Below are 26,960 nucleotides of genomic sequence, written 5' to 3'. Positions count from 1 at the left end.
AAAATCGTATAAGTATTTCTGAAAAATAAAAAATAAATAAATGAAATTGAGAACAATGCTGTTTACAAAATTTCTGGATGCTTCCTGCGTCCTGCGGTTAGTTTTGGTTAGTTTTGGTTAGTAAATTAGGTGGTAGTTCGATGGGTCATAATATGGAACTGTCAATTATTAAACATTTATTTCAAATTCCTGTTGGAAATGGCGTTCGGTTGTCAAATGTCAAAGTCATATCTTTGCATTATCGAAAAACTCACCAAAACTTTTTAAAAACGCCTAAGATACTGACAAACGGCAAAGAAATTCACCAGAAACCAAGTGTCTTTATAGTATTTTCTTAGTCAAACTCTACTTTCAAAAATTTCGCAGGTATTTTATTGCGTCTGCTTTCTTCAGAGCCCACTTCGCGTAATTTTACTGTCTTTCATTGTCACTCCTGGCGAAATTTAAACGGTATATGTTTTTTTGTGCAAAAAAATATTTCAAGAGTTATTTTGAAAAAATCAAAAATGAATTTGCAGCTTTGACTATCTCAGTTAATATCTACTTTTGGACTAAAAAATGGCCTGTTTTGCCATGTACTTTTGCTTATGAAACCCACTTCACTTATTTCTCGAGACTAATAGAAGATAAAAAAAAAATCAAAAACCATCCCGTATTTCAAAAAATCATAGCAGCTATGAAAATTCGGTTTGCGGCGTCTTTTGTTTTTCGGAGAAATAGGACCGCGCAGCGTAGACAAAGAAGCGTACGCGTTGTTTTGCCCGCGGTGTGGAACGATATTGGTGCGTTAGTGGCAACGAGCTTTCATATTTAGAAGACCGTTACGTCGGACGATGATTGCTTCACACATAACGTCAGGATCCGCTTAGGTGGCTGTGTTTCGCAACGTTTCGTTTTTGGCGACGGATTACAGACCACAAAAGCGTAGTTTCTTTCTAGTCAGATTGAAAGATAGATAATTTCTTTCGCTTTTCGATACTACATATAACACATATATGGGTATATTAAGCACGTCAAATCACATTAAAATATAGTATTTAAACAATACATTTATAAAATACATTTAAAAAAAATCATCTATTGAGTAGAGACACCTATTAGTTAAAAAAATCTTGACCCATATTATCCCAAGCATAAAAAAAAATAAAAAAAAACACTTTTTTGCCCTGAAATTATATATTCTGTTGCATACATTACATGTGTCAAAAAAAACTCAAAACATAAAAAAATACTGAAAAAAACCTGATTTGATACAAAAAAAAACGCATAATGTTTTATGGTGCGTGAGCGCACCGCTGGTAACACCCGGTTTCATTTTTGGTGATATTTTACAAAGCATGAAGTATGTAAATTCGGGTTCAGTAGTTGAAGAACAACTGTGGGTGGAATATAGACCGCGTCGATATGTTCTATAAATATTTTTTCACGTTATTTTTAGTATAAATTTACAAGGAATGGAATGCTACAATACATAAGAGTAGGTAAATCCAAATAATGCTTAAGACTTTCATTGCTATTGTCCTCATCAATCACGATCTTCTCCCTAACCGCCTCTAATTCCTTTTGAGTCAAATTAATTCTTTTCTTAAACACAGGTAAATTATCAGTTTCTTCGAAGCCAAAATAGCTTGGGTTTTGTTGCCCGATATCTCCTATTCCATCTTGTCATGTTACTTTTGACGTAAATCAAAACGGAAGCGTCATGATCTGAAGTTCCCTAAATAAATCCCCACATGAATGTTTACTAATTACACGCACCATGTAACGAATAGTACGTTTTTGTGCTAAGAAGACCCGGTGTGCACCGGTGGTTAGACCCCAATAGATTAAAACGTAACCTATCACTGATTGGAACAACCTATAGTACACCAGATTTAAAGCAGCAATGGATACCGTATCTCTAATATTTTGGATGAAGTGTGAGCAGGACCTTAATCTGGGAAATATGTTGTCGATGTGATGATTTCCCGTAAGTTTGTTGTCAATGTGCAGCAGAGAAACTTAGTAGCCTCCACGTTTTCTAGAGAACGTCTCTCTAATTGGATTTAACCCACGAGTTTGCTGGACCTCCAACGCTCATACTTTCCAGTTTTTTAAGAGCAGGCTGTGATCGACATTGTCGAATGCGCGGCTCAAATCATTATTATTAAGAGCTGTACTTGTGGAGCGGTTGGCTACCGGCCGGTAGTTCTTGAATGTCAATGTGGTTTTATTTAATTCGATCGGCGATAAGAGAACCGGCAACGCCGAATTTGAGATAATAAAAATATTAATTTGTTCGATTTTATTAAAAAATTATATTTCTGTTCTGTAAAATTGCAATTAGTTGAAATTTGAGATACCGGGTATATAGATAACGTATGTTATTTTTGGCTGCACAGACCTATTCTCCATTCGATTTTACATACAAAGTGTACAGGGTGCATTTAAGATGCAAATATTTTTATTAAAAAATCGTGAATTTTTTGTTTTTTTATTTTAATTGTTTTTTTTTTAATTCAATAAGGCGCTTTTTGCAGGAAAATTTTTGTCCTGACCTGTTTTCCCCTATTTAGTTGGTGGTTTATCATAGGAGTGGAACTAGTGGAAATTAGAACATTAGGAAACATTTAAATGGCTGGAAGAAAAAAAAAGCATGGCAGTTTTGCACTGAAACAAATAAATCTATGTGTAGAGTGATTTGTAAAATCTGAAAGAAAGAAATTCAAGGGATGGTTCAAAGACTTAAAGTGCACCATGATGTTTGTGATAATAAGCAGCAAGAAACGAATACAGACAGGTAAATGATATTTTGTTTTATTATTGTTTATTTTATTTTTATTTGACTTGTAGAAGTATGGTCATATGTCATATCCTTTTTGCCTTTTCTTGCCAAAATAGGCAAAATGGTCAACTTTCGACGGGAATGGAGCTTAAGAAAGACAACAGTTCAACTCGGGAAGCAAATGGAATTCAGAAATCACCAAATTTTCAAAAATTAAACGCTTTTTTTTCGTTTTTTCGAAAACAACGTTTCGATATTTTTAAAAATTCACTAATATGTTACAGAGTTTCGCTATATATATATATATATATATATATATATATATATATATATATATATATATATATATATATATATATATATATGTGTATATATATATATATATATATATATATATATATATATATATATATATATATATATATATATATATATATATATATATATATATATATATATATATATATATATATATATATATATATATATATATATATATATATATATATATATATATATATATATATATATATATATATATATATATATATATATATATATATATATATATATATATATATATATATATATATATATATATATATATATATATATATATATATATATATATATATATATATATATATATATATATATATATATATATATATATATATATATGATGACACTATATTCCGGGATATCATCCGTTCGCTCGTTGAACTCCGACTGGAATCCTGCATCCGACTGGAATCCTGCAAATCTTGCATCCGACTGGAATCCTGCAGACGTTTCGCCAAAATCTCACTTGGCATCTTCAATGCTCGCGCTCCGAAAACACTTCGAACACTCGGAGCGCGAGCATTGAAGATGCCAAGTGAGATTTTGGCGAAACGTCTGCAGGATTCCAGTCGGATGCAAGATTTGCAGGATTCCAGTCGGATGCAGGATTCCAGTCGGAGTTCAACGAGCGAACGGATGATATCCCGGAATATAGTGTCATCACATTTTTCCATCCGTGAATCAATACGTGAGAATATATATATATATATATATATATATATATATATATATATATATATATATATATATATATATATATATATATATATATATATATATATATATATATATATATATATATATATATATATATATATATATATATATATATATATATATATATTCATTGTCATTAAGTAAAGAAAAGTTTTATTTACAATTTTTTCCAGTATCATGTGGTATTAGACACAAAGATACAATTTTAAAAAATGAAATAAAAACGTGAAACAACAAAAAAAAAGAGAAAAACCTTCCTATCCTACGAAGAACGATCTCCTGAACCCAAAAATGCAAAAAAAAAAAATAGGTTGCGTCATTTAAAATTCGAAAGTTATTGTCCGTCCATACTGGAAGTGCACACATTGTCAAAAAAAAATTGGTCATTGGACAAAAATCCCTTCAAAATTTGAAATCGCTATCCCAAACTGTTTAAAAGTGGGCACCGAGTCTTTCAAAAATTCAGCCCTTAGTGACATTTAGTTTAAAAATACGTAAACACTTTTATTTGTCCTTGAGTCAGTCATGTCTCAATCTCGCTTTATAATTAACGTAGCATTGGAGCGACACACACATGCATATTCACTATAGTCAGAGGAAACTTAATGACATTTTGTAGTATTCTAAAAATACGTTCGATGTCATTCGATCTGGTTTCCGCCGCCGACTCGTCGACCTCGTCGAAAATATGGCGGGAACTTTTTCCTTTAAAACCCCGCGATCTGAGGCCTACGTGCATATTTAATTAGGCCGTCAATAACGCTATAATTAAACGCCGCTTATTAGCGGCTGTGTAATTATCGCGTAATCCTGAACTACCGAGTTTTTAGCGGAAAGAAATCGACAACGAACAATTCCATAACCTCAAAACTACTTGGGACACAAATCCAGCGGCTTGCTGTCTGCGTCGGCGTCTGTCGCCTCCTCACGCGGGATAAATATCGACACCAATTCGGCCACGTCTCTTTCTAAAGCCCGGCGTTTCGCTTCAATCGCCTCAGTTTCCCTTCTGGCTCTCAGGGCTTCGCGTTCTTCTTTGCGAGACTCCTCTTTGATTTTCAACGCTTCTTTGCGTGCGGCTCCGTATAATATCCCGGCGACTAGGAGGGAGTACCTACAAAACTGACCAGGGAACGTGGGTTTGCAATTAAAGGCTGCCGTTCGTGGTACTTTGATGACCGGAGACACTCTGACAGGCGGAGGCAGATCGGCCATGACTAGATAAATCTTGTTTGAAACTGGGTGTTAGATTATCTAATCTGCCAGATGGTTTTTAGTCAAGTTGAAAGTTTCAACGTCAGCCTCATCGTACGTCTAATAAGTGGTGGCGTTTCTTGTTCGACAAAAAATATACGTGGCGTGTTCAAATAGTAAGGTGACTTTGCCGCTTCTTCGATATATTTTTTATTATGTTATTACTGCAATTGTTTTTTTATTTAGTTTCACTTTTTAAAACATGTTTTGGTTCAGTAAAACGAATTTAAAAAAAAAAGAGTGAGAAATTAGATAAGTTTCAGGAATCGGGTCTGCAAATGAAAGACATATACGCAGCATATACGAGCAGTTCCCCAAATTTCTGAAGCAAGCTGCACTGTCGGTCGGGAGAACAATTATAGGCCTTGCCCAAAAATCAAATTGTGGTTAAAAAAATATAATAATTATAAATTGATTTGAACTTTGATCTTTTTTAACTTGTTTTCTGGCGCTTAATATGATTTTGTTGTACTGATAAACCCTTTGTTTATTTTAAAAATAAAACTTTCGAACCTTTGAAAAGTTCTATTGAATTTTGCTTAATTTCGAGTCCTAAAAATTTGGAAAATGACTTTGCGATCCCCGCGTGACGCAGACCACAGCTGAGCGATTAACAATCTTTCTTATCGCTTTTATCAAATTGTCAACAGACGACGGAAGTTATAAGGCATCTATTTTTTCTTTAACGAAAAAACGTCGCAAAAAATACCGATCCCGATCGGACGCGACAGTTGGCGCTATGGAGTACGTGTGGATGAGTGAGACGTTCTTTGAGTCTAGCACGTTCAGGAACTATCCGAGATACCGGGAAGAACCGAGGTAAAGATAAAAGTAATACTGAATTAAAAAAGCCTTTAAAAGTAGCTTCTCTCTTGAAAAAAACTTAATCGATCAGATATAATTTTTTTTTACATTTTTTTCAGGACCTCAAATATAAAAAATGTAATTTTTGTATCGAAATTGTCAGCAAGCAATTGTCAGCAAGCTTGCAACATTCTTTGCTGCTCATTTGTCCATCCATATTTATTTGGGTTAACAAAATTTGTATTGGGTATTATAATATTGGACTAACACAACATAACACGTCTCAAAATTTGTTGTATACCTTTTTAAGTGTTGTCCGTTTGAATTTGTCAAATTCAGGTGTATATAATTTGTGCCCCTTTTGCGCTACTTTTTTTCATAAACATTCACGAGAAAATTTTTTCCAGCTTTTTTTTCGAAAACGTGACAAGAAGGCACTATAAAATTTTATGAAAAAAATCATACATGAGCCGTTTATTTTGAAAGTGTGACAATTTATGCTGAACTGTCAAAAAAAAATCGGGCGCTGCCCAAAATGTTGAACGAAGGTAATTTAAATTACGTTTTGATGTTAAATTGAGATTTAAATAATAATATTTAATTTCTCTTCAACACAGGAAGAGGAAGCAATTGAGAATGAGAATTTACAAAACAGCACTTTTAAAGAAGGATCCGGAGAACACGGAAGTGGTACTTATATTCAGAAAATTCGTAAAATTAAACGGAGTTCAGAGTTTCAAATTCAAAGTTTACCAATGCCGAAAAGGCTGCTTGAACAATTTAAATGAAACAGAAAGAAAACGTATTTTCGAAATGTTTTGGTACTTAGGAGACTTTAATAAGCAAAATATATTGTCATACGAAGCGACCAGACGCAGTGTTGTAAAAAGAAGACGTCAGAGAAACGGAAAAGGTTCGTGCGGAAACGAGAGGTTACGTATTGGTTAAATTCTAAAACAGGCCGTTTGTAAAAAATGTCTTTTAGATACTTTTCAAATAAGCGAAGGACGATTGAAACGTGTATTACAATCTAGAAAACGTTGGCAACGATTTACGTGGCCGGTTGCCTGGATCGTCGAGAGAAAATATCCGATGAAGCAAACATCAACAGCTTCTCGAGATTTGAATCCCATTATACTGGGGACCATAATCCCGACAAAAAATATCTTCATCCTGAACTGACTATAAAAAAAATGTTTAATTTTTATGAGCTTCACTGGACTTGTAGAAACTTATAGAAACAGAAACATCAAAATATCTTTAATGTGGTTAAAAATTATATATGATGTGGAAATCATAGACCACAAATTTTTAATATCAGGGCATTCATTTTCGGCATTCATTCATTCATTCAGTTATTATTAAAAAATGTAGAAAAGGTAATACTTTCATACTAAATGAAATGAAACAAGAGGATTTTTATATCAACAAGTCTCTCGGAAGAAGCAGTTTGCAAAAGGTCCAAAAATACCAACGGAGAAAACATGAACTGGCTTCAGATATACTGGATGCGATTTTTAAGAAATGAACCATATAAAATTTTATACAAAACAACCATGGATGAGAACACAGAAATTAAAATTGTTATATAAAACTATAGGAAGCATAACCTCACTAAAATAAAGACAGATGATGGACTTATTGCGGTATATAAAGTCTGTTCGTAAATATAAGAAGAATATTAGGTACGATGATGATACTGAAAACATAGCAAGAATTCGGTGGTCAAAGGAACCAATAAAAACACCTGATGCCTGATGTAACATCAGGTAACACCCGTAAAATACCTAGGAGTTAAAGTCTGTTCATAGATATAAGAAAGTGACTAACTGATACGAAGTAAGGAAAGTCCCGGGCAGGTTGTAGGAATGAAATATGGCCGAACAGGTCCGTACTTTGCTTAGAATTTAATTATTTGAGGTACTAAACAATATTTATTTATTTATGTATGTATTTATGTTTAAATCTATAATAAAATTACAAATTATTTTTATTAACTACTTAAATTACTTAAAATTATTCACATAATATATCAGGATCACTATCGCTGTCATCGCCTGTTCTAATTATTATTTGTTCTATATTATTTGCAATATGGATATACGATTTTTCTGCTTTTTCTATATGTTTAACAGAATTTGCCCAAATTTTTTGGAGGGATGTTAAAAACTTCGGTTTCTATAAGTTTGAGGACATTGGAGTTAACACGGGGAAAACATTGTTACGACGAATGGCAGATTTCAGTTGGTGCCAAACATGTTCAATGGGATTAAATATACAGTCGTAAGGTGGAAGCCTTAAATCTGTATGCCCTAATTTTTTTTGCATAATTATCACAGACGTATTCCCTTTGTAGGTTCACGCTTTGCAGAACCTCAATTAATTGCTTTTTGGTATAATCTTCGTTAAAATAAATGTCGTTATTATACATGTATTTTTGGATTGTTGCTTTTGTGTCACATGAGGAAGGAGTTTTAGTCAACTGTCTACTGTGATAACTTACATTGTCCATTACAATTACGCTATTAGGAGGAATGTTTGGAACTAGTTTGTTTTTAAACCAACTTTCAAATAAATCAGCGGTGGTGTCTTCATGGTAATCCAGAGAACAATCTTTAATATTTTTCGCAGACAGAGAAAGTCCATTTGGAATCCAACCATCTTTAGAACCAGCATACCAAATAGTTATTAGTATGGTTTTACACTTATCAGTTGAGTCAACCAACCCTTTTCCGGGGTATCATAAGTGTCGAACCAGGTTTCATCTAAGTAAATAATTTGCCTTTGTTGTTTTCTGCAAATCCTAATTTTTTCTATATATTCCAGTAGCGATTTCCGAATTCTAAAAGATTGCATTAAAACTTGCCTTTTGTAAACTTTTTAAAATCTAAAACCCATGTGTTGAATACACTTCCATAAGGTAGTTCTGAGACATTTAACACCGGTTTCATCTTTTTCAAGCCTCCTAATTAAGATATCTAATGTAGGCACGCTTTGTTCCTCCTATAACTAGCATCGCTTCTTTTTTTCCTCGCTGAAATGGGATTATTCACAATTTTCCGTTGATGTTGGAATTTTCGTCAATATAGGTGTTTCTTCTAAAGATGCTTCCTTGTTGGCACCACGTTCAATGAGAGTCAAATAAGCATTAACATTAAATATTAAAAACAGTTAGGAATAAAATTATTTTCTATTACGGACCACAATTTTACCTGAACTTAAATTCCGAAACTTTAGGTAATATTCTTGTTGAATTGTATGTTAATGACCACCCTTGTTAATATATTTATTTCTATTATCTGAAAATATAATTTAAATATTTTTATTTTTATTTTTTAAGCTACATGTAACGGACTTTTTGCAACAAAACAATTTTTTATTTCGAAAGTGACCTAAGTGTTTTTAAGGCAAGCAAGGTCATATTATACACTTAACGTATAAAATTAAATCCGTTAAATGCGATTTAACATTGCAAGTCAACCATATATCTTACGTATATTCTTAATTTTGTTAAAACGCAAAACTTTCAGTAATTCATATTAAAGATAAATGGACTTAAGTCACTTTCAAAATCAACGACTCATATGATACTTTGACGTCGCTCTTTTTGAATGCACTCCCCGTGAAAAACGAATTGAGTTGTATATAATGTGTGCCCCTTTTGAAAAATTTTCCCAGTTTTTTTTTTTTAAATAAAAAGGCACTATATAATTTTATGAGAAAAATCAATGGGAACTTGGCATATACGATACTTTGACGTCGCTCTTTTTGAATGCACTCCGCGTGAAAAACGAATCACCAAAGGTGGGGGAGGGGCGTTCGTGGGGGGTCAGCGCTCTCTTCCGATGCCGCTAACGGTGCGCGTTGGTTTCCTCTCTGGGTCGCTTGCAATGGTGCTCCGGGTTCGTCTCCGACGCGGTCGAGTATCAAAATAAAGGTCGTTTATTTATTTTCGAAGTTTTCCCGCCTTCGTGTGATACGTGGACGCGTAAATAGTGTGGGCGCGTCCTTAGACAGCGACCGACCCGTAAACGGATGTGGGTCACTGGTTCCTTTAAAAGCCGTGCCAAATTCGGGGGTAATTGTCGAAGCAGTTCCGCGTTTGGTGAAGTTCCGTTTTGACGAGCGCCATATAACGATTTCGGTGGTTAACCTGGTCATGGTCTGTTTGGCAAAGGTGAATAAAACTTGGTTAGGTACGCGAAGGGAGTACGACCCATTTATTCCGTTATTATGCAAGAAACTTCAAACCTTCAAATCACTATTATTGAGATATTTGCCGCGCATACAAAACTGAATACAAAAAAAATGCAGCAATAGTACAAGTATCATTTTTTTTTTACAGTATAACAATTGTTTTTGTGGCTTGGTACGATTTAGCAAAATGAAAAACAAATTTTTATAATAAATGAACAATATGAAACCTAGCTCCTCCACTTGAAATCCATCTATATCTTTAACTATACGTTTATCTGATTTTAAGCTGCTACAAAAAGACAGAGCATCGGTACAAGATGCATAATTTCGTTCTTCAGAGATCGGTTTACCATTCGGCCACAAAGGCACTAGAGATGTGACAGGTGAACTAATGGTATTCATTTGCGAAATTGCTTTATTTAACTGAGATTATAAATGGGTTTACAATAAAGGTCACTTCTATTTCTATTCGAATTTTGCATAGTTTATAGGCAGAAATTGAGGTTATGTGTTGTGGCGCTACTGATGATTGAGTAGTGCATAAGATGATGCACTACTCAATCAGTTTGACAGATGCGCCTCAGCTTGTACAGGGTGTTCCAAATAGATGGTGCCGTTTTGGCGAACTCAATTAACAAAATCTCAACACCCTGTATCTTTATTCAGATATCAATTCTACTATAAAAAATAAGTGTCCAATTTATCTTATTTTTAAATTTTTCTTACTTTTTGAGATATTCGACGTTTAAGATAACGCCCGCATAAATTCTTGTTAAATTTAAAGCTATCTATAAATCTATAATAAAAAGTTAACGAAAAGGTTCGTTAATTCGGTCCATAAAGTTAGTTAAAAATGTTCCTCTTAAAAATATTTAAAAATGTAGTTGGCTATGACATCACAGTCTTTTTTTTACGCATTAAGGTATAAACAAACTTTAACATTTCTGTTTGCTTTTGTTGTTTTTCATATTGCCATTTAAAAAATGCATAATTGTCAAGTTTTTTGTTAGTATATATTTTATTTGTACCTATTTTAAATAAGTTATAGTTTTTTTGGTAACCTATAAACTTTAATTATTTTTTTTTATTAGCTAGTCTCTTAAAGTGTGTAGTATAGAGTCGATTTTTCTCAAAATCTCCACTTATTAATAGACACCCTGTACTGTTAGCAATAGCTTTAAATTCAACATGAATTTGTACGGTTGTTATCTTAAACCGAATATCTCATAAAGTAAGTAAAATTTAAATATAAGATAAAATAAAAAACTTACCTTGTTTTTTGTTCTAGAATTGGTATCTGAATGGTGTTCTATATGAAAATCTTCAGATTTCGTTAATTAAATTCGCCCAAACGGCACTACGTATTTGGGACACCCTGTATAAGGTGAGGCGCATCTGTCAAACTGATTGAGTAGTGCATCATTTCCTTAGTCTGTGGTTAAAAAACACAGAACCTCAATTTCTGATTGCATTCTGATTGCATTATCAAACAAGTGCCGAACTTTTTGAAAATTGGTTTAAAAAATATTCCCGATAACAATGTTATTGTCGTGGATACGAAGCAGCAGCCTCATCAAGATCAAAAACTTTAATCCAGTAATATTTACAGTTATAACAAAGCAAAACTTTTTGGCTGAATTGGCCGGCCATACTGTTTTATGTCTTCCTGTTTGTCATTACTAAATCCCAGTGTACAGCACATTATAAAAATTGAGGACTCTTACATTTCTATACCAAAAAATATAAATCCTATCATAATTAATCTTAACGACGACTTGGAAACAAAATTAGTTTTCGACAGCTTGAATGAAAATGTAACGATACAATAGCTATGAATTTATTGTATATATTTAACGTCATTGTTTATTTTTTATTGTAATTTAATATGATTTTACCCACCTAAATAAATAAAACGTTTTTTATTATTACACAGCCCCCTTATGTAGCAATATTTTCTGTTTTTCCTAACCATTTCAAGTTCGGCGACTTTCTTTGCTGGTTTTTCACAAAATTAAAAATTTACGTATTTATTTTTCTTGGTCCTCCCTGTATAAACGATTCGAACTAACTTTAAGGCAAGTATAGGATAAATAACTATACTGCTTTATAAATATGTTGGCGTAATAAAAATACAGCTGTCGGAAATGGCGTCAAAAATAATTGAATGTTTTCACGAAAAAATTACTATAAATCCGAAAACACTCAGCATGCACCATAACAACCCTACATTGGGTGATTCAGTATAAAAAGGAGTGTCTACTAATTCAATAATATACAGGGTATTTCAGTATATTAGTTGGGCTTCCCGCGTATTTGCGAATCACCCTGTATATTTGCAAATAATTAAAAATTGCTTCTTTTAGTCTTATCTATAACTTTTCTATTGAATTTTTTTTCTAAAACAAATATTACTTTGGCGCACCAGTTGAACACCCTGTGTATTGTTGCATGGCGTTGGAAAACCTCCAGATCCGAGATAGTTGCAATGCTGACCGGGGTCCAGTCACGCGACCATTCGGCCTTGAAGCTCCGCCATTAGAGTGAAAAATCGATGGTTCCGAATCCGTTTTATAGTCCGTAGTAAGAATAATCATAGCCACGCAAAAAAAGCGTTACTTTGCGATATTTGTACGGAAACCAATGAACATTTTTTAACGGGCCTAATATGGAGGTCGCGATTTATAGAGACAGCGATTGTAGTTGAATCGGCGAGTTTGGGCAAGGTCGCGAAACGAACGAGCACTCTGTGTTTGCTTATTTTGAACAATGCGCCTTTTTACCAAATTTTGTTTCTAGCTCGTTCTTAGTTAGCATAGATTTTGAACGGGTTCCGCATGTTTTGAATTTATTTACTTTTAATGAGTTAAAGAACTCCAGAATTGGCCACTCAGCCTACCGGATTTTTAACCATTACATTTTCCACTGCGCGGTAGGCCTGGACAAACTATGTCAAAAGACAATAATATTCCAACCACATTAAGGACAAAAATCGTTGTTCATAAAACTCCTGAACCGACCCCGTATCTCTTGCAATACTATAACCTGAAAGACTTTTTGCGAAATGGATCAGAAAACACTTATAAAAAGGATTAAGTTTCCGTAAATCACTGGATCTTAATAATTAATGGGTTGAACCGAAGAACTATATTATTAAATTACTATTTCAGTGAACGTCAGGATATCTTTTACAGTCGACAAGTTTGGAAGGTGCGATGGTTGAAATTAATTTTGAATCTCACATTGTTTGGTACGAATGCGCCGAAAGGCCAGAAAAAATAAAATATAATTATAATAATTATGAAATTCTGATTTATTCGAACTTTTACTTTTGAGCTTTTACTTGATGAAAATCCATTTAATAAAATAACTAAGAACAAAAAGTTCAGATTTTCACGAAATTATATATTTTCACATCACATGTGAAAATATGTAATTTCGTGAAAACTTTTAATTTTTATTTATTCTGATTTGTTTCCTAGGAATTCTGACGCAATTCGAAAATTCTGATTTATTTTACATTCATTCTGATTTAACTCAATGATTCTGATTTAACTAAGAATTTCTGATTTATTTTAGATCAATTCTTATGTTTTTTCGAAATTTTTACTTAATTTAAAAAATTCTAACTTATTTTTCATAAACTTTGACTTAACTCAGAAATTCTGATCTGTTTTCCAGCCATTGTGGTTTATTTCTTATAAATTCTTATTTCATTTTCAGACATTATGACTTATTTTGCATAAATTCTGACTTATTTATGAAAAATTATGGCTACGCTCAGAAATTCCCACTTACTTCTCAAAAATTCTGATTTAACTAGACTATTGTTTTGTGTACTTTTGTACTTTTATACTTCTTTAAATTTTCCTATTTTGCTACTGACTGGTATATTTAAAATGTAAATACGATTGTTTTCTGTTATAGCTTTATGCTAAATAAATAAATTAATTAACCCAGAAATTCTCACTTATTTTAACATATTTTTCAGAAATTATGATTTAATCAAGAAATTGTGACTTATTTTTCAGATATTTTGGCTTGTTTTTGAGAAATTCTTATTTAACTAAGAAGTTGTAATTTAGTTTCCAGAAAATCTTACTTATTTTTTTGAAATTCAACTCAATTCAATCAAATTATTTTCCAGAAATTCTGATTTATTTTTTTAAAAATATGGACTTCATTTTCCGAAATTCACCAACACTTAACGAAGAAAATATGACTTATTTTCCAGAAATGCTGACTTAATCTAAAAATTATTACTTATTTTCCACAAAATCAGATTTTTTTAAAATTCTGACTTGATTTTCAGAAATTCTGACTTAACCAAGATATTATGACCTATTTTCCAGAAAATCTTACTTATTTATCGGAAGTTATGACTTAACTCAGTTATTCGATCTTATTTTCCAAAAATTCTGACTAGGCTTAAAAATTCTCACTTATTTTTCAGAAATTTTGAATTATTTTTCAAAAATTATGACATGGTTTTCAGAAAATTTGACTTAATTGAGATATTATGACTTTTTTCTTAGAAATTCTGATTTAACTCTGAATTTATAATTTAAATATTTTAATTTTATTTATTATTTTAATTTAATTTAATTATGTTCCAGAAATTTTGGATTCTTCTTCCTGAATTCTAACTTATTTTCTAGAAATTCTGATATATTTTTTATACATTCTGGCTTGTTTGTGAAAAAATCTGACTTATTTTTCAGCAATTCTAATTTATTTCTTATCAATTTTTTAAAAATTCTGACTTATTATTCAGAAAATATGTCTTATGTCTCATTTATTTTACAGAAATTTTGGTTTATTTTTCATAAAGTCTGGTTTATTTTTCAGAAATTTTGATTTTTTTTTCAAAAATTCTGATACGTTTTTCAGAAGTTTTGAATTATTTTATATAAATTGTGGCTTATTGATTCTAATTTACTTCTTTTCTGACGTAACTCACAAATTCGTACTCATTTTTCATAAATTCTGACTTTACTTGAAAATGTTGACTTCTTCCTGAAAAATTTGCCTTTCGTATTTTTATTTATTTTTCAGAAAGTATGACTTAGAGAAATTCTCATTTATATTACAGAAGTTTTGGTTAGTTTATTTTCCATAAATTCTTATTTATTTTCCAGATGTTCTGACTTATTTTTTATAAATTCTGGCTTGTTTATGAAAAATTCTGACTTATTTTTAATCAATACAAATTCGTATTTATTTTCCATTAATTCTTTCTTTAGTTGAAAATATTGACTTCTTCCCGAAAAATTTGCCTTTCGTATTTTTATTTATTTTTCAGAAAGCATGGCTTAGAGAGATTCTCATTTATATTACAGAGGTTTTGGTTTATTTTCCATAAGTTCTGATTTATTTTCCAGATATTCTGACTTATTTTTTATAGATTCTGGCTTGTTTATGAAAAATTCTGACTTATTTTTCGTATTGCGGAATAAAAAGCGAAAAAAAAAATGTGTTCCTACCCAAGTTCTTTGAAACTGCTTTCGATATTTCATTAAAATTTTATAATTGAGTTTCCGTTAAATATATAAACAATGGTCGATCCTGAGTGGGCGGTACGCCTGTTCGACGGCCACAGCCTACTTTCCTGTGTTGAACGCGTACTTGCGAGCCGTACGAAGTGAACGAGGCGCTTGCGAAACAGTTACACATAAAATATGAACGACCGAGAAACCATTTGTCGAAAAATGTAATAAATACCACGAAGCGTTGCCCTCGAGCGGATTGGGAAGTGCAATTATTAAGCCTCAAAAAATTCTATCTAGGTTTAGGTCACCAGACCGTGCGTTTTGTTGTTTGCTTCGGAAAGTTCAAGTACCCTTTTTCAAACGGCGGTGTTATTGACGTCCGAGGATCACGTCATAAACGTTATAAACTTATAAATAAAATAATAAAAGTGCCCCGAAATATCGTATTTAAAAAAAAAATATTTCGCAGACAGTTTAAGATATAGTATTTTCTCAGATAATAATAATCATAATAAATAAAGTTTATTCGCAGAAAATGACTTACTGAAGTGTATCACTTAGTCAAAGTTCAGCCTCAAAAGTATGTATAATTAAAAAAAATATATTTATCGAGAAATAAGGGCTAAGTTTTATGATACTAGTGTTGGAATTTGAATGAATTGAATGAATGACGATGAATGGTAACCTTTTCTAAATCAGCATTTGCAAAAAAATGTAGTGCAGGGTGCAGGTGCAAGTAAGAAACAAAACTGGCATAAAAAGTTGATAAACAATTTAATGAAAGCTTAACAAATGCGAAATATATAATAATAATGACTACAAGGGAAGGGGTACGGGTTTGAATTTTTCTTCGAGTCATTAAAAAGGGCTTTAAATGATATTTGGTTTTATTTTACGCTTGTGCAGGGTGTTTTAAGAAATATATTATTAATTTTTTCTTTTCGGTTTATCATATCGAACTCGAACAAAAACTGTACTTCGTTACTTTTTTGTATTAGTATCTAGTAATTGAAAGTAAGAATTCGCTTAAAATATAAAAAAAAATATGTAAGTACTAAGAGACACACACTACTAAGAGACCAAAGATTAAAAAATGAGAATTTGGGAAGATTGCAAAAATTGAAACCATATAACTTTCTTGCATTGCCAAAGATCGAGGTTATGTAGAAAATGTTTTGTAATTAGTAGTAAGTTCTATTTGCTTGCATTACTTGTTGATTTTATATTGAATGTAAGTAATTAATGCAAAAAAAAACCTAGAACAAATATATCTAAATTGATACTGAATTAAATCGTGTTTTATTTAAAGAAATGAGTTTTTAAATTAGAAAAAACAATTTTTTGATGGTCATTTGTATTTATGGGCCAATAATTTTTTCTCAAAAAAAAATTAAGCGAATAGTTAGACTTTTTAAAAATATTTGTAACATTTAATTTGAAAAAAAAAGTGGTTACCGTCTTTTCACAACGGAGCAAGCTGTATGCACAAAACTACTACAAATAAAATATTGATAAGCAATTTAATGAGAGCTTGAATGAAATGAATCCCAATCTTGGATGGATAAAAGATTTCAATTTTGGGAAAATATTTATAATGATCCAAAATTTGTAAGTAACACTCAATTTTTTGTTTTTAATTTTTGATTAATAAATAAGATGGCCACGCTAAACGGTGTATTATTCAAAAAACTTTTCAGTTTTTTAAAATAAACAGTCTAAAAGTCAGTAATTTTTAAATCAGATTTGGCAAAATTTTTGGACGTATTTTATAGTTTGACCCACTAATTCGGGCACCACCCTGTCTTTGCAATTGGCTTTCCTTCAAGGAATAAATGCTTTTTCTTTAACGAAACTCTGTGTCTTGCATTAGGCGTGCCTTCTCACGGACGGACTAAAATCAATATTTGCCAAGACAACAACGGATTACTATTCACTTTCCTTGAGAAATTAACACTTAATTTTTGAATATAAACATACGACGCATTGCTACCTACTTATTATCTTTTCAAACAATTACATTAGCCCAGTGCAATCAGCAGACAAAAAACGTTTATTTACGAAAGCACTATACCTAAATGAAATTTAAATCGCTAATAATTTCGGCTCGTTATTTCATATACTTTTTGATTGACAATTCGAACGATATTTTTGAAGATTCTAATTACTCTAAAAACGAAATATCCAGGGTACAGGGTGTTACACCCTGTGTAATACTGCATTTGCCTTGTCTTTAACTTTTTTTCTGTTTCTGAGTTAAGTGTGTTAGCGAAGCTTATTTTGGACACACCGGTCACGGTCGCCCCCAAAATGGCGCCAAATTTAGTTTTACTTTCTGTCAATTTATGTTTTTTTAATTTTTGTTTAAATTAATAACAAAACTGAAATCAGGAAAAAAAGATTATATTTAAGCTAGTAATATATTTGTTGACATTTTGACAGCTTGCGATCGTCGTTTGTTTTTTCCGACTTTTGCATAATATCTTCAAACTTTTGTATTTCACTTTTTTTTTCTATTTTTCAAAATTGACCCTGTAGGTGGGTGTTGAAATACATGATAACCCAGTACCTTAGCGCGGCGACTAAAATGTCAAAATGTCAAATTGCCTATTTTTCACTTATTGCCACACGTTTATATTTCTTCTTCTTCTGGTTCGCTGGCTGACTTCGCATACGTATACCAACCAGCGGCGTAGTACGTAATGAATTTTCTAGAGTTTAAATTTGACAAATTCGATTAAATTTGTCGTCGTCTGTAAACAATTCTCGGTTCTCACTCGCGCTCTCTTTGTTTTGCAGACCATGTGACCGACCGAGACAAACGGACATGCCGGAGGTCGAGAGCCCTTTGGGCCAGTGGCCTCACAGCCTCAGCTCGATGATGGCCTGCCTGGGCTGCACGCTCGGCCTGTTCAACATTTCCCGCTTCGCCATCTTGACCGTCCACTTCGGTGCCAACTTCATCTTCCAGTTCTTCCTCTTGTCGATGGTGTTCGGATTGCCGCTGTTCAGCCTGCAGCTTTGTCTCGGACAACAGCTCGGAGCGGGCGTCATAGACATGTGGAGGATCTCGCCGCTCTTTCAGGGGGTGGGGGTGTCGCTGCTGATCGCGCAGGCATTGACCGGCCTCTACAGCATCGTCGGAGTGTCGTGGATGTTCGTGTTTTTTCGGGACTCGTTTATAACGCGGGTGGACAAGTACCGGTGGGCCGAGCCGTTTCTCTATTACAGGCACGGTAAGTTTCTTCACTCAGAACTTCGCTTACAGGGTTCTCTGCGTCCGTGTTTAGGTAGGTGCCTGGTTTAATTCATATAAAATAAAAAAAAATCTTCTTTTTCTGTATCTCACAACCCTTTGTGAGTCTTTGCTGCAAGTACTGCCTGCCTCCACTGGTCTCTGTCCGTGACCTCCTCTCTCCAATTCTCTACTCCCAGGGTGTGCAGGTCTTTGGTAATATTGTCTCTCCATCTTAGTCTAGGTCTCCCTAGAGGTCTTTTTCCGGAAGGATTTTCCTCCCAAATACGTCTAATAAGACGTTCGTTTCGGGACCTGTGGACATGTCCTAACCATCTTAGTCTGTGTGCTTTAATAACATTTCAGGTGGATGGCTCGCTGTACAAGTTTTCCAGTTCTTCGTTGGTTCTAATTCGGTATTGCCCTGTTTCCTCATCCACTGAAGTTCCACATATCCTCCTGAGGATTTTTCGCTCAAAGCGACTTAGCAGTGCTTCATTCTGCTTTGTGAAGGTCCAGGTTTCCGAGCCGCAAGTTATTACCTTATTACTGTTCTGCATATTTTGATTTTAGAATTCCTTGACAGTATTTGTTGAGAGATTTTGGGACAAGTGGTAAATCTGGTTTTGACGTTATATTTCTTTAGACCTTTTTTGAAATGGGGTCAGTGATGTTTTGAATGTAGGAAAGGACAGCAATGGCGAGTGTGGGATTGCTTTCTGGGTCATTGCTATTGGTAGGTTATGGTGAAGTGTATTTTGTGATGAAACGCTTAATATCTTTAATGTGGAAATTATTAGAGAGTAGGGCAGAGGTAATGTGTTTTATTCTAGGTTCAGTGACTTGACATAGTTTTACTGCTCCGTAAACAAGAGACTTGATAACTGATTATTTTTGGGCCGGATGGTGATGCGACAATGCATTAACGTATCGGTCTGTGTCCGTAGGTTTTCTGTAAACGCAATGACCCAATATTAGGTCTGATTTTCTATTGATAAGGATATCTAAGAGCGGGAGGTTATTATTCGTTTCTAATTCAATGATAAAACGTATGTTAGAGTTTAATGTCTAAGAAAATCTACCTCTCGTGTGGGTAGCTCACTGTTTATTCCAAAATTAACTCAACACATTGAAGAGGCTGGCGACCACTGCGTTTAGGTTTTGGAATGTTAGATTTAGGAGGTTTTCATTTTTTAAGGATTTTTGACGTTCCAAATCGAATTTCATTAGCTGTTTGAGATCGCAGTTTGTCTAGGATACACTCGACATTTGAAATGATTTCCTCTTTTAGGATGATACGTGGGGCAGGGCCGAAGTTGGAACCTTTTGAAAGAAGTGATGAATTTGGTGCGATGGTGCCTTTTTCACAGTGTTTGGTAGTTGTGATGAATGCGATTTTGGATAGAAGATAAACGAAGATTTAAGACTTTGTCATGAATCATGTATGAGAGGGTATCGAACTCGGATGGCGACAGAGGATTTGGTATATTTCCTTACGGGTATGATGAATTCTTTCTCGAAGTAAAGCGAAACTAGATTTTCGAATAATTTTATAAGCGGATGAGGTTTAGAAAATTGGGGATAGCGTTATGGTCTTATGATCTTACCGGCTTCAGTCCGTGGTCTTCTAAGCTCCTGCTTTTGCGCTTGCTGATTTAAAGCCAAAATTGTATGGCTAGAAAAATTAGTAACGAAGATACCGAAAATAATGCTGAAGAAGCTCGCTATCCAAGATTAAGTCTACGCGAGAATTAACTCAGGAATAAGAAAAGATTTAACTTAGTTAATACCCATTTATTAAGAGCAAAACAGCTAGGCAGCTATTGCAGGCACCATTTCAATGCAGCATTCTTTGGTTCAAGTCCTAACGCGATCATCGAACATAGAACATTGTATCACCCTATCTAAACGATAATCCTGAGTTATAGAGTCTCACTCTAAGTGGCTTTTGCTTTGATCAGTTGGAGTGGGTACTCTATAGAACTACGAAATTTTGAAATCAAGACATTCGCCTGATAAAAAGAATACCAGTTTTTATACGGAACCCGCAGCATTGCATTATGGAAATTTTCTCTAAAATATTCTATCAACTTCCTTGTGGCATACATTACGGTGCCTCCATATTTGTCTCGTAGCGTCGGGCGATGATTAATTTCATTGTCCGCAATTCTATTTTTATCCACGGGGTTTGAAAATGTTTTAACGATGTCTTTCTTTGTGCAAGCGCGATACTAGGTCACCGTCTAGGTCTCCAAATGTGTGTTTTTTTTTTTAAATAATTCTGAGCCCTCTGTACGGTGTGTTTGAATATGTGGCAGGCCTTTAAGGGATTTTGTTGATGCGCCGTATGCGTTTTTTACCGAACGTTAGCGGTCATATGGGCTATCAATACTTTATTTACCGCTGTCCTAAACAGCGTATTAGTTGAGGATCCGAACCACTGTCCTAGGTTTTTATATGTTATGTTATTATTGTGTTGTTAGTTCTGAAAGCTATTTTTAAACCACATTTTCACGAATATTTTGAAACTTTTTCACTTTGTTTTCCTATGTATGTAATGGTTTTAAATTGTCCGTGTTCTGTATTAGGTTACGGATAAATAGAGTTTACTGTTGTCTGGATTTGTTTTTTATTTATTATTTTTATAATTTTATGCAGTGCAATTAATGATATTTTAAGAAGTCTGTGTATAAAAGAGTGACATTCAGCTATTTTGTGTGTATAAGGGTGATTTGAGATGTTATGTATGACTGTGTCCGTGTGTGAAGGTTCATGATAAATGGAAACATCTAATTTGTTTTGCGTTTTTGTAATAGTTAAGTCTAAAACATTAATAGAGTTATCCTGTTCAATCTCGATAGTGAATTTTATACGATTATGTAATGAGTTAATGTCATTTAAAAAAGAATTCAATTGTCTGTCCATTCCAACAAAGCAAGCAAAGACATTATCCACGTATCTACGTTGCTAACACAATTAAAACTAGGCCTCGTTGACGTTACAGACTTGCATCGCCTTCACAACGCCACCTACCGGCTGACCGAAACTGTGCCGGACTACTTCAACGGGATCGTGTTGCAACGCCACCATTTCGCTTCCGGTACCGCCTACGCTACCGTCAAGTTTCAACCGGCCTTCAACCTGGCGGTGGTCTGGATGATAGTGTTCGTATCCCTGAGCAAAGGTCTAAGGTCCTACGGCAAAGTGATCTACGCGTTCGTCCTCTTCCCGGTCTTTGGCACTTTCGTCTTGTGCGCCAAAATCCTGGGCCTGATGCCCCCCGAATTGGTCAACGTCATCTTTCCCGAAACGTCTTGGACCGAGTTTTTTCTCAACCCTAAGGTACGGGATAATAATAATAATACTGATAATAATAATCCTGGGACGCCCCAATCTAGCCAACACAAAATATATAGAGAGGCACAACAAGGTTGCAAACATTATATATCTTATAAAAACCTTGAATATAAAAAGCCATATTTCTGCTTTCAACCACTGCCAGTCATCGAGAATAACAAAGCGAAGATCTACTGGGACAAAACCATAACCACAGAGAAGGAAATCAGGCATAATCGACCAGATTTGACAGTTACTGATAATGAGACAAATACCTCATATTTAGTTGATATATCCATCCCAACACACACAACATCGACTCTAAGAAGGATGAGAAGATCCAAAAATATGACAATCTGAAATGGGAAATTAAAGAACTGTGGCACTTGCAATAACACCAGTAAATATTTTCAGAAAAAAAAGAGTCAATATAGTATTTCCAATATATGTTTTCTGCGATGTAATCTACATGCTATCGACTTAACAAAAATTGCAATACAAATCCAAAATATTTTTTTTTACTATTTTGGATTTACTTGAAAATGTGATACAAATTTACGTACCGCTTTTGTTAACTTTTGAAGTCATGTATAAGATCTGTCCTTTACACATAAATTAGCGATTTCTACTGTTTTTGTGTCCTCTAGTAGTTATAATAATAAAATTTCTTAATGGATGTGCAAAAATATTTCCTGGATGTGACAAAAAAATCATAGAGTAGGCGGTGCATTAACGCGCCACTGGGACAAAGTGGGCTAATAGATATTTAAAGAAATTACGTTATTTGTTTTCGAGAGATCGAATACCCAAGAGAATTTGAAGAATATATATGTTATATATATTATACAAAAATATAACAAAAATAAACAACAAATCTACTACTTTCGAAAGAGACGAATAAATAAGTTTAATTCTTTCAGAATTCTATTGCACAGCTTATAGACGTTATAAGAGAATGATCGAATGTATGTTACGTTTTGTCGTTTTCATTCGAACATTATTTAGTAGTAGTACGTTTTGAAAATGGGTATATTGTTTCGGCTTCTAAAATTATATACCAGGCAACATTTTCCAAGTAACGAGATGTTGCTATCTCAGAAGCAGTATTTGCAATTTAGGAATAAAAATTTGAAACATTTTAAAAACAAGACTATTCACCACAATGAACATTATATCGTGAAAATATCATCAACCACATTGAAATTCTTAATTTAAACCGGTGCCCTTAATTCAAGAATTCTTAAATTTAAATCTGGCAGAATATATTAAAGATTTACGCAATGTACAACGATTTTTGTATTTTTCATTTATTTTTTTTAATTTTCAAAGACCATATTTCTCTGACTCAAGCTTCCGAACTCAACAATCACTGGTCTGGGTGTGATTTCAGAGCTGGTTGGCAGCGGCGCAAGAGACCTTCCTCACTTGGGGGCTTCTCGGAGCCGCCGTCATGCAAGTAGCGTCGCACAACAAGCACAAACACCTGCTCCAACGTGACTGCAGCCTCGTCGCCGTGATTACGTTCACGGTGCTCTTGTTGGTCGCCTTTTTGGCCAACACTTGCGTCCAGATACTCAAATCCTACGGCTACAGTTACTTTCCCAGCTCGTTCGGTAAGTTATAGCTTCCTTGGTTAATGTATTTACATGGAAGTCTTTTGTAGAGCACATGTCTTCCTCCGTGTTTCTGCGATCAGCGAGGGACCCCCTTCCTCCCAGCTTGGCCAACACCCCCGTCAGATACATGATACACAATTCTTTCATCCTGGGCGAAAGGGTCATCAGACCGGGAGTGGACTACAGCACCGAGAGTGGATATCAGGTAACGGTTTTGGACCATGTATCATTTTATCTAAGTGACGTACGCGCAGGCGCTGAGATTAGCGACAGAACTGTTACCCGCCACCTTCGCTGTGATGGGGGCGGAACAAGTGTCGCCATTTTGGGCGGTACTCTTCTACTTCATCCTCATCATGTTCGGCGTGTCGCAGCAGCTGGCCATCTGGCACTGCGTCATCACCGGCATCATGGCCATCAGGTCCAAGGTGCTCAAATCCTGGGAGACTACCATCACCTTCTTCAGCTGTACCTGCGGCTTTATCCTGGGTCTTCCAATGGCGACGGAGGTAAGCCGATCTTAACCCAACCAGAAAACGTGTTTTGTAATTTTATACGATTTTTTTTTAAAGAAATATCCACAGGCTACCGTAACGCCTTTTATAAAACTTCTAGATTCCTCATGCGTCGGTTTTTGCTGAGTCGAACTTGCTGACGTTTCGCCCATCATCCTGTTGGCTTCTTCAGAGCTTTGAGTTTTGGTCAACTTCTGAAGAAGCCAACAGGATGATTGGCGAAACGTCAGCAAGTTCGACTCAGCAAAAACCGAGGCAGCGGGTTATAAAAGGTAATTTTATACAACATTTTAGCTTGTTGGCTTCGTCAAAATTCAACTAAAACTGAAAAAAATGTCAGCAAGACGGGCACAGGATGATTCTAGAAGATTTAGAAATAGCATCTATAAAATTGTTTCGTTAGCGCTATCTATTTATTAAATATATTTATGAATATTTTCTTTATGATAAGATTGTCATTGAGAGCATATTGCACTCAGAGAGTGCATTAGAAAAAAGATTATATAATGATCATGAAGACTGTCATAAAAATAGCTATATATAAATTATATAAAAAAAAAGTTTAGTAAGGACACAAAAGCATTTATGTAACTAATAAGACGTTCTTAGAAACTTAAAAACTAAAGCCTTTGGCAACGATATCATAAATATTACGCTTATTTTGCTATGCTGCCCTATGGTTGTCCCATCATAATGGAGGAAACCTCTAAAACTCCTTTCTATCTGATAGAACACAGCGATTTATAATAGGGGACATATGTTCACAGTGATTAAAAGAAGATAAAACTATCGAATCACACAAGACCTTTTTTAATGATTAATTTAAAATATGTTTAGAACCGTCTAAGCATTTTAAGTGAGCAATGGATTTTTTAATACACTGTTTAATGGCTGACATATTTAGTCCATAATTTTATTTGCTACAGAAGAACACACCTTTAGAACTACTAAAAAATAATTTATTCTCAATGGGTGCAATTTAACAACAAAAGCTCACTTTTATAGTTTTTAGTCAAAACATAAAAGCCGCATCTGCGAACAACTTTTATAAAATCGTTTTATTCCAGCGCCCTTTTTGTTTTGTTGTTGTGTTAGAACGTTTATAGCGACATTGTTGTTTTATAGAAATAGTTCTGTATACGCCATTTATAAAACAGAAATTAATTTTTCAAAGCTTTCACAGGCTACGGTAATACTATTTATAAATCTTCTTGATTCTTCCTGCGTCGGTTATTATTGAATCCAACTGACATTCCGCCATTCATCTTGTTGGCTCCTTCAGAGCTTAATTGCAACTGGCTTTCATTCTACTCTGCACCTGCTTATATATTGTTTGAGGGGGGCGGAGCTAAAAGTCGTGATTAAGATTATTTGGTTGCTCTGAACTGGTCGTCAGCAATACTTGTTCATTTTTGTTCAACCTTTTCTATTGTGTTTTTATTAATTAATAATTAATATATTATTTGAAACATAAATTGTTGGTCGGGACCCGCCGTAAACATCACAGAAAAACATTTCCGTTGACCAGGTGGGCATCTACGTGGTATATTTCATGGACTACGTGATGGGCGGCATATGGTGGATGACCATCATAGTCCTGCTTCAAATAGTAGCCGTGTTCGTCGTCAGGGGGCGCCCTTACAGCGGCGACACCGTGGTTACGGCTCTCTTCGGTCCGACCAGCGCGTGTTTGGTCAGTTGGGCGCCGCCATTGCTGTCGTTTACGTGGAACGTTATCTTGCCGGTAGTTCTCATGGTACTGTGCATCTCGACGTTTAGGAACGGCTACTTCAGGGACATGTTCGTGTGGCATCACGCGCCGGTAGCCGAATACTGGCCGTTGTGGTCCAGGCAGATGGGCTCCATGATGCAACTGCTGCCCGTACTGTGCGTCCCTTTGGTGGCGGTCGTTCAAAGCTATCGCTATTTGAACAGCGGCCCCTCCGATATTCTAGACGTGAGTAGTCCTTGCTACGCCTCTAACCTCACTTTTTAATTTCGATTTTGTTGTTGACGCGTGCGTGTCTCAGGATCAGTGCGCGGAACCCTCCATCCACGTTAGTACCACTTTGTTAGTCGTAGTTATAGTCGGACGTAGTTGTGCATAACTCGACGTCAACGCCAAAAGTTTCGGAAAACCGCCATTAAATTAAATTAAGTTAAAAAACGAGTAACTGTGATACAGATTCGGTTTTCGCAAGGGGCCATTACCAATTGGTCTATGTAAACATTAAACAGAAAAAATGTTTTAGAAGTTGTGATAAAAATGACGCTTAGTCTGGTTATGCTTATTATACAGTGTGTCCCACTTAGGAACGGTGCTCTGCCAAAATGGACAAGTAAAAAGAAAAGTAAACAATGACTCTCGATACATAGTACACGCGTGCCTAGTTTCATTGAAATATCTAAAGTGGCATTGCAGATATTAAAAAAATATATTTCATTTTTGAAAATTTGTTCACCCTGCATTTCAAAAGTTAAGGCGTTTAGGGCATATGTTCGTTCATATTAGGTTTGCTTTTTAAAATGGCCCCCTTAACCGTCATTTACAAAACACCCTGTACAGGGTGGTCCAAGTTCGAGGGGCTTCTATGGCTTTAAGCATTTGCAAAATTAATACTGGCTCGATTTTCGAGAGAAATCGAAAACTGAAAACCGCATCGTGATATGTCAAGGCGTTTTTGAGCCACAGGGTGA

At 34.4% G+C, this 26,960-nt stretch overlaps 1 protein-coding gene across 4 annotated transcripts in view; it reads left to right on the top strand.

The window, feature by feature from the left end:
• The window catches only part of LOC132700559 (sodium-dependent transporter bedraggled), a 47,453-nt gene that overhangs the window by 14,660 nt on the left and 5,833 nt on the right, over positions 1 to 26,960 (top strand). For 3 of the 4 annotated variants that reach the window (XM_060667959.1, XM_060667956.1, XM_060667955.1), the window contains exons 4-10: positions 18,361 to 18,797; positions 21,801 to 22,138; positions 23,523 to 23,745; positions 23,796 to 23,953; positions 24,003 to 24,257; positions 25,792 to 26,220; positions 26,294 to 26,320. In XM_060667959.1, the coding sequence (XP_060523942.1) occupies positions 18,361 to 18,797; positions 21,801 to 22,138; positions 23,523 to 23,745; positions 23,796 to 23,953; positions 24,003 to 24,257; positions 25,792 to 26,220; positions 26,294 to 26,320 (1,867 nt within the window). The remainder of the gene's footprint in view (positions 1 to 18,360; positions 18,798 to 21,800; positions 22,139 to 23,522; positions 23,746 to 23,795; positions 23,954 to 24,002; positions 24,258 to 25,791; positions 26,221 to 26,293; positions 26,321 to 26,960) is intronic. The other variant, XM_060667957.1, reaches the window with a different exon arrangement.

This window comes from Cylas formicarius, unplaced genomic scaffold (genome assembly GCF_029955315.1).
Source record: "Cylas formicarius isolate icCylForm1 unplaced genomic scaffold, icCylForm1.1 PGA_scaffold_4__25_contigs__length_36172078, whole genome shotgun sequence".
In the NCBI taxonomy this organism is placed as follows: domain Eukaryota; kingdom Metazoa; phylum Arthropoda; class Insecta; order Coleoptera; family Brentidae; genus Cylas; species Cylas formicarius.
Note: the sequence above shows the minus strand (reverse complement) of the source record. Positions and strands in the feature narration are given on the sequence as shown.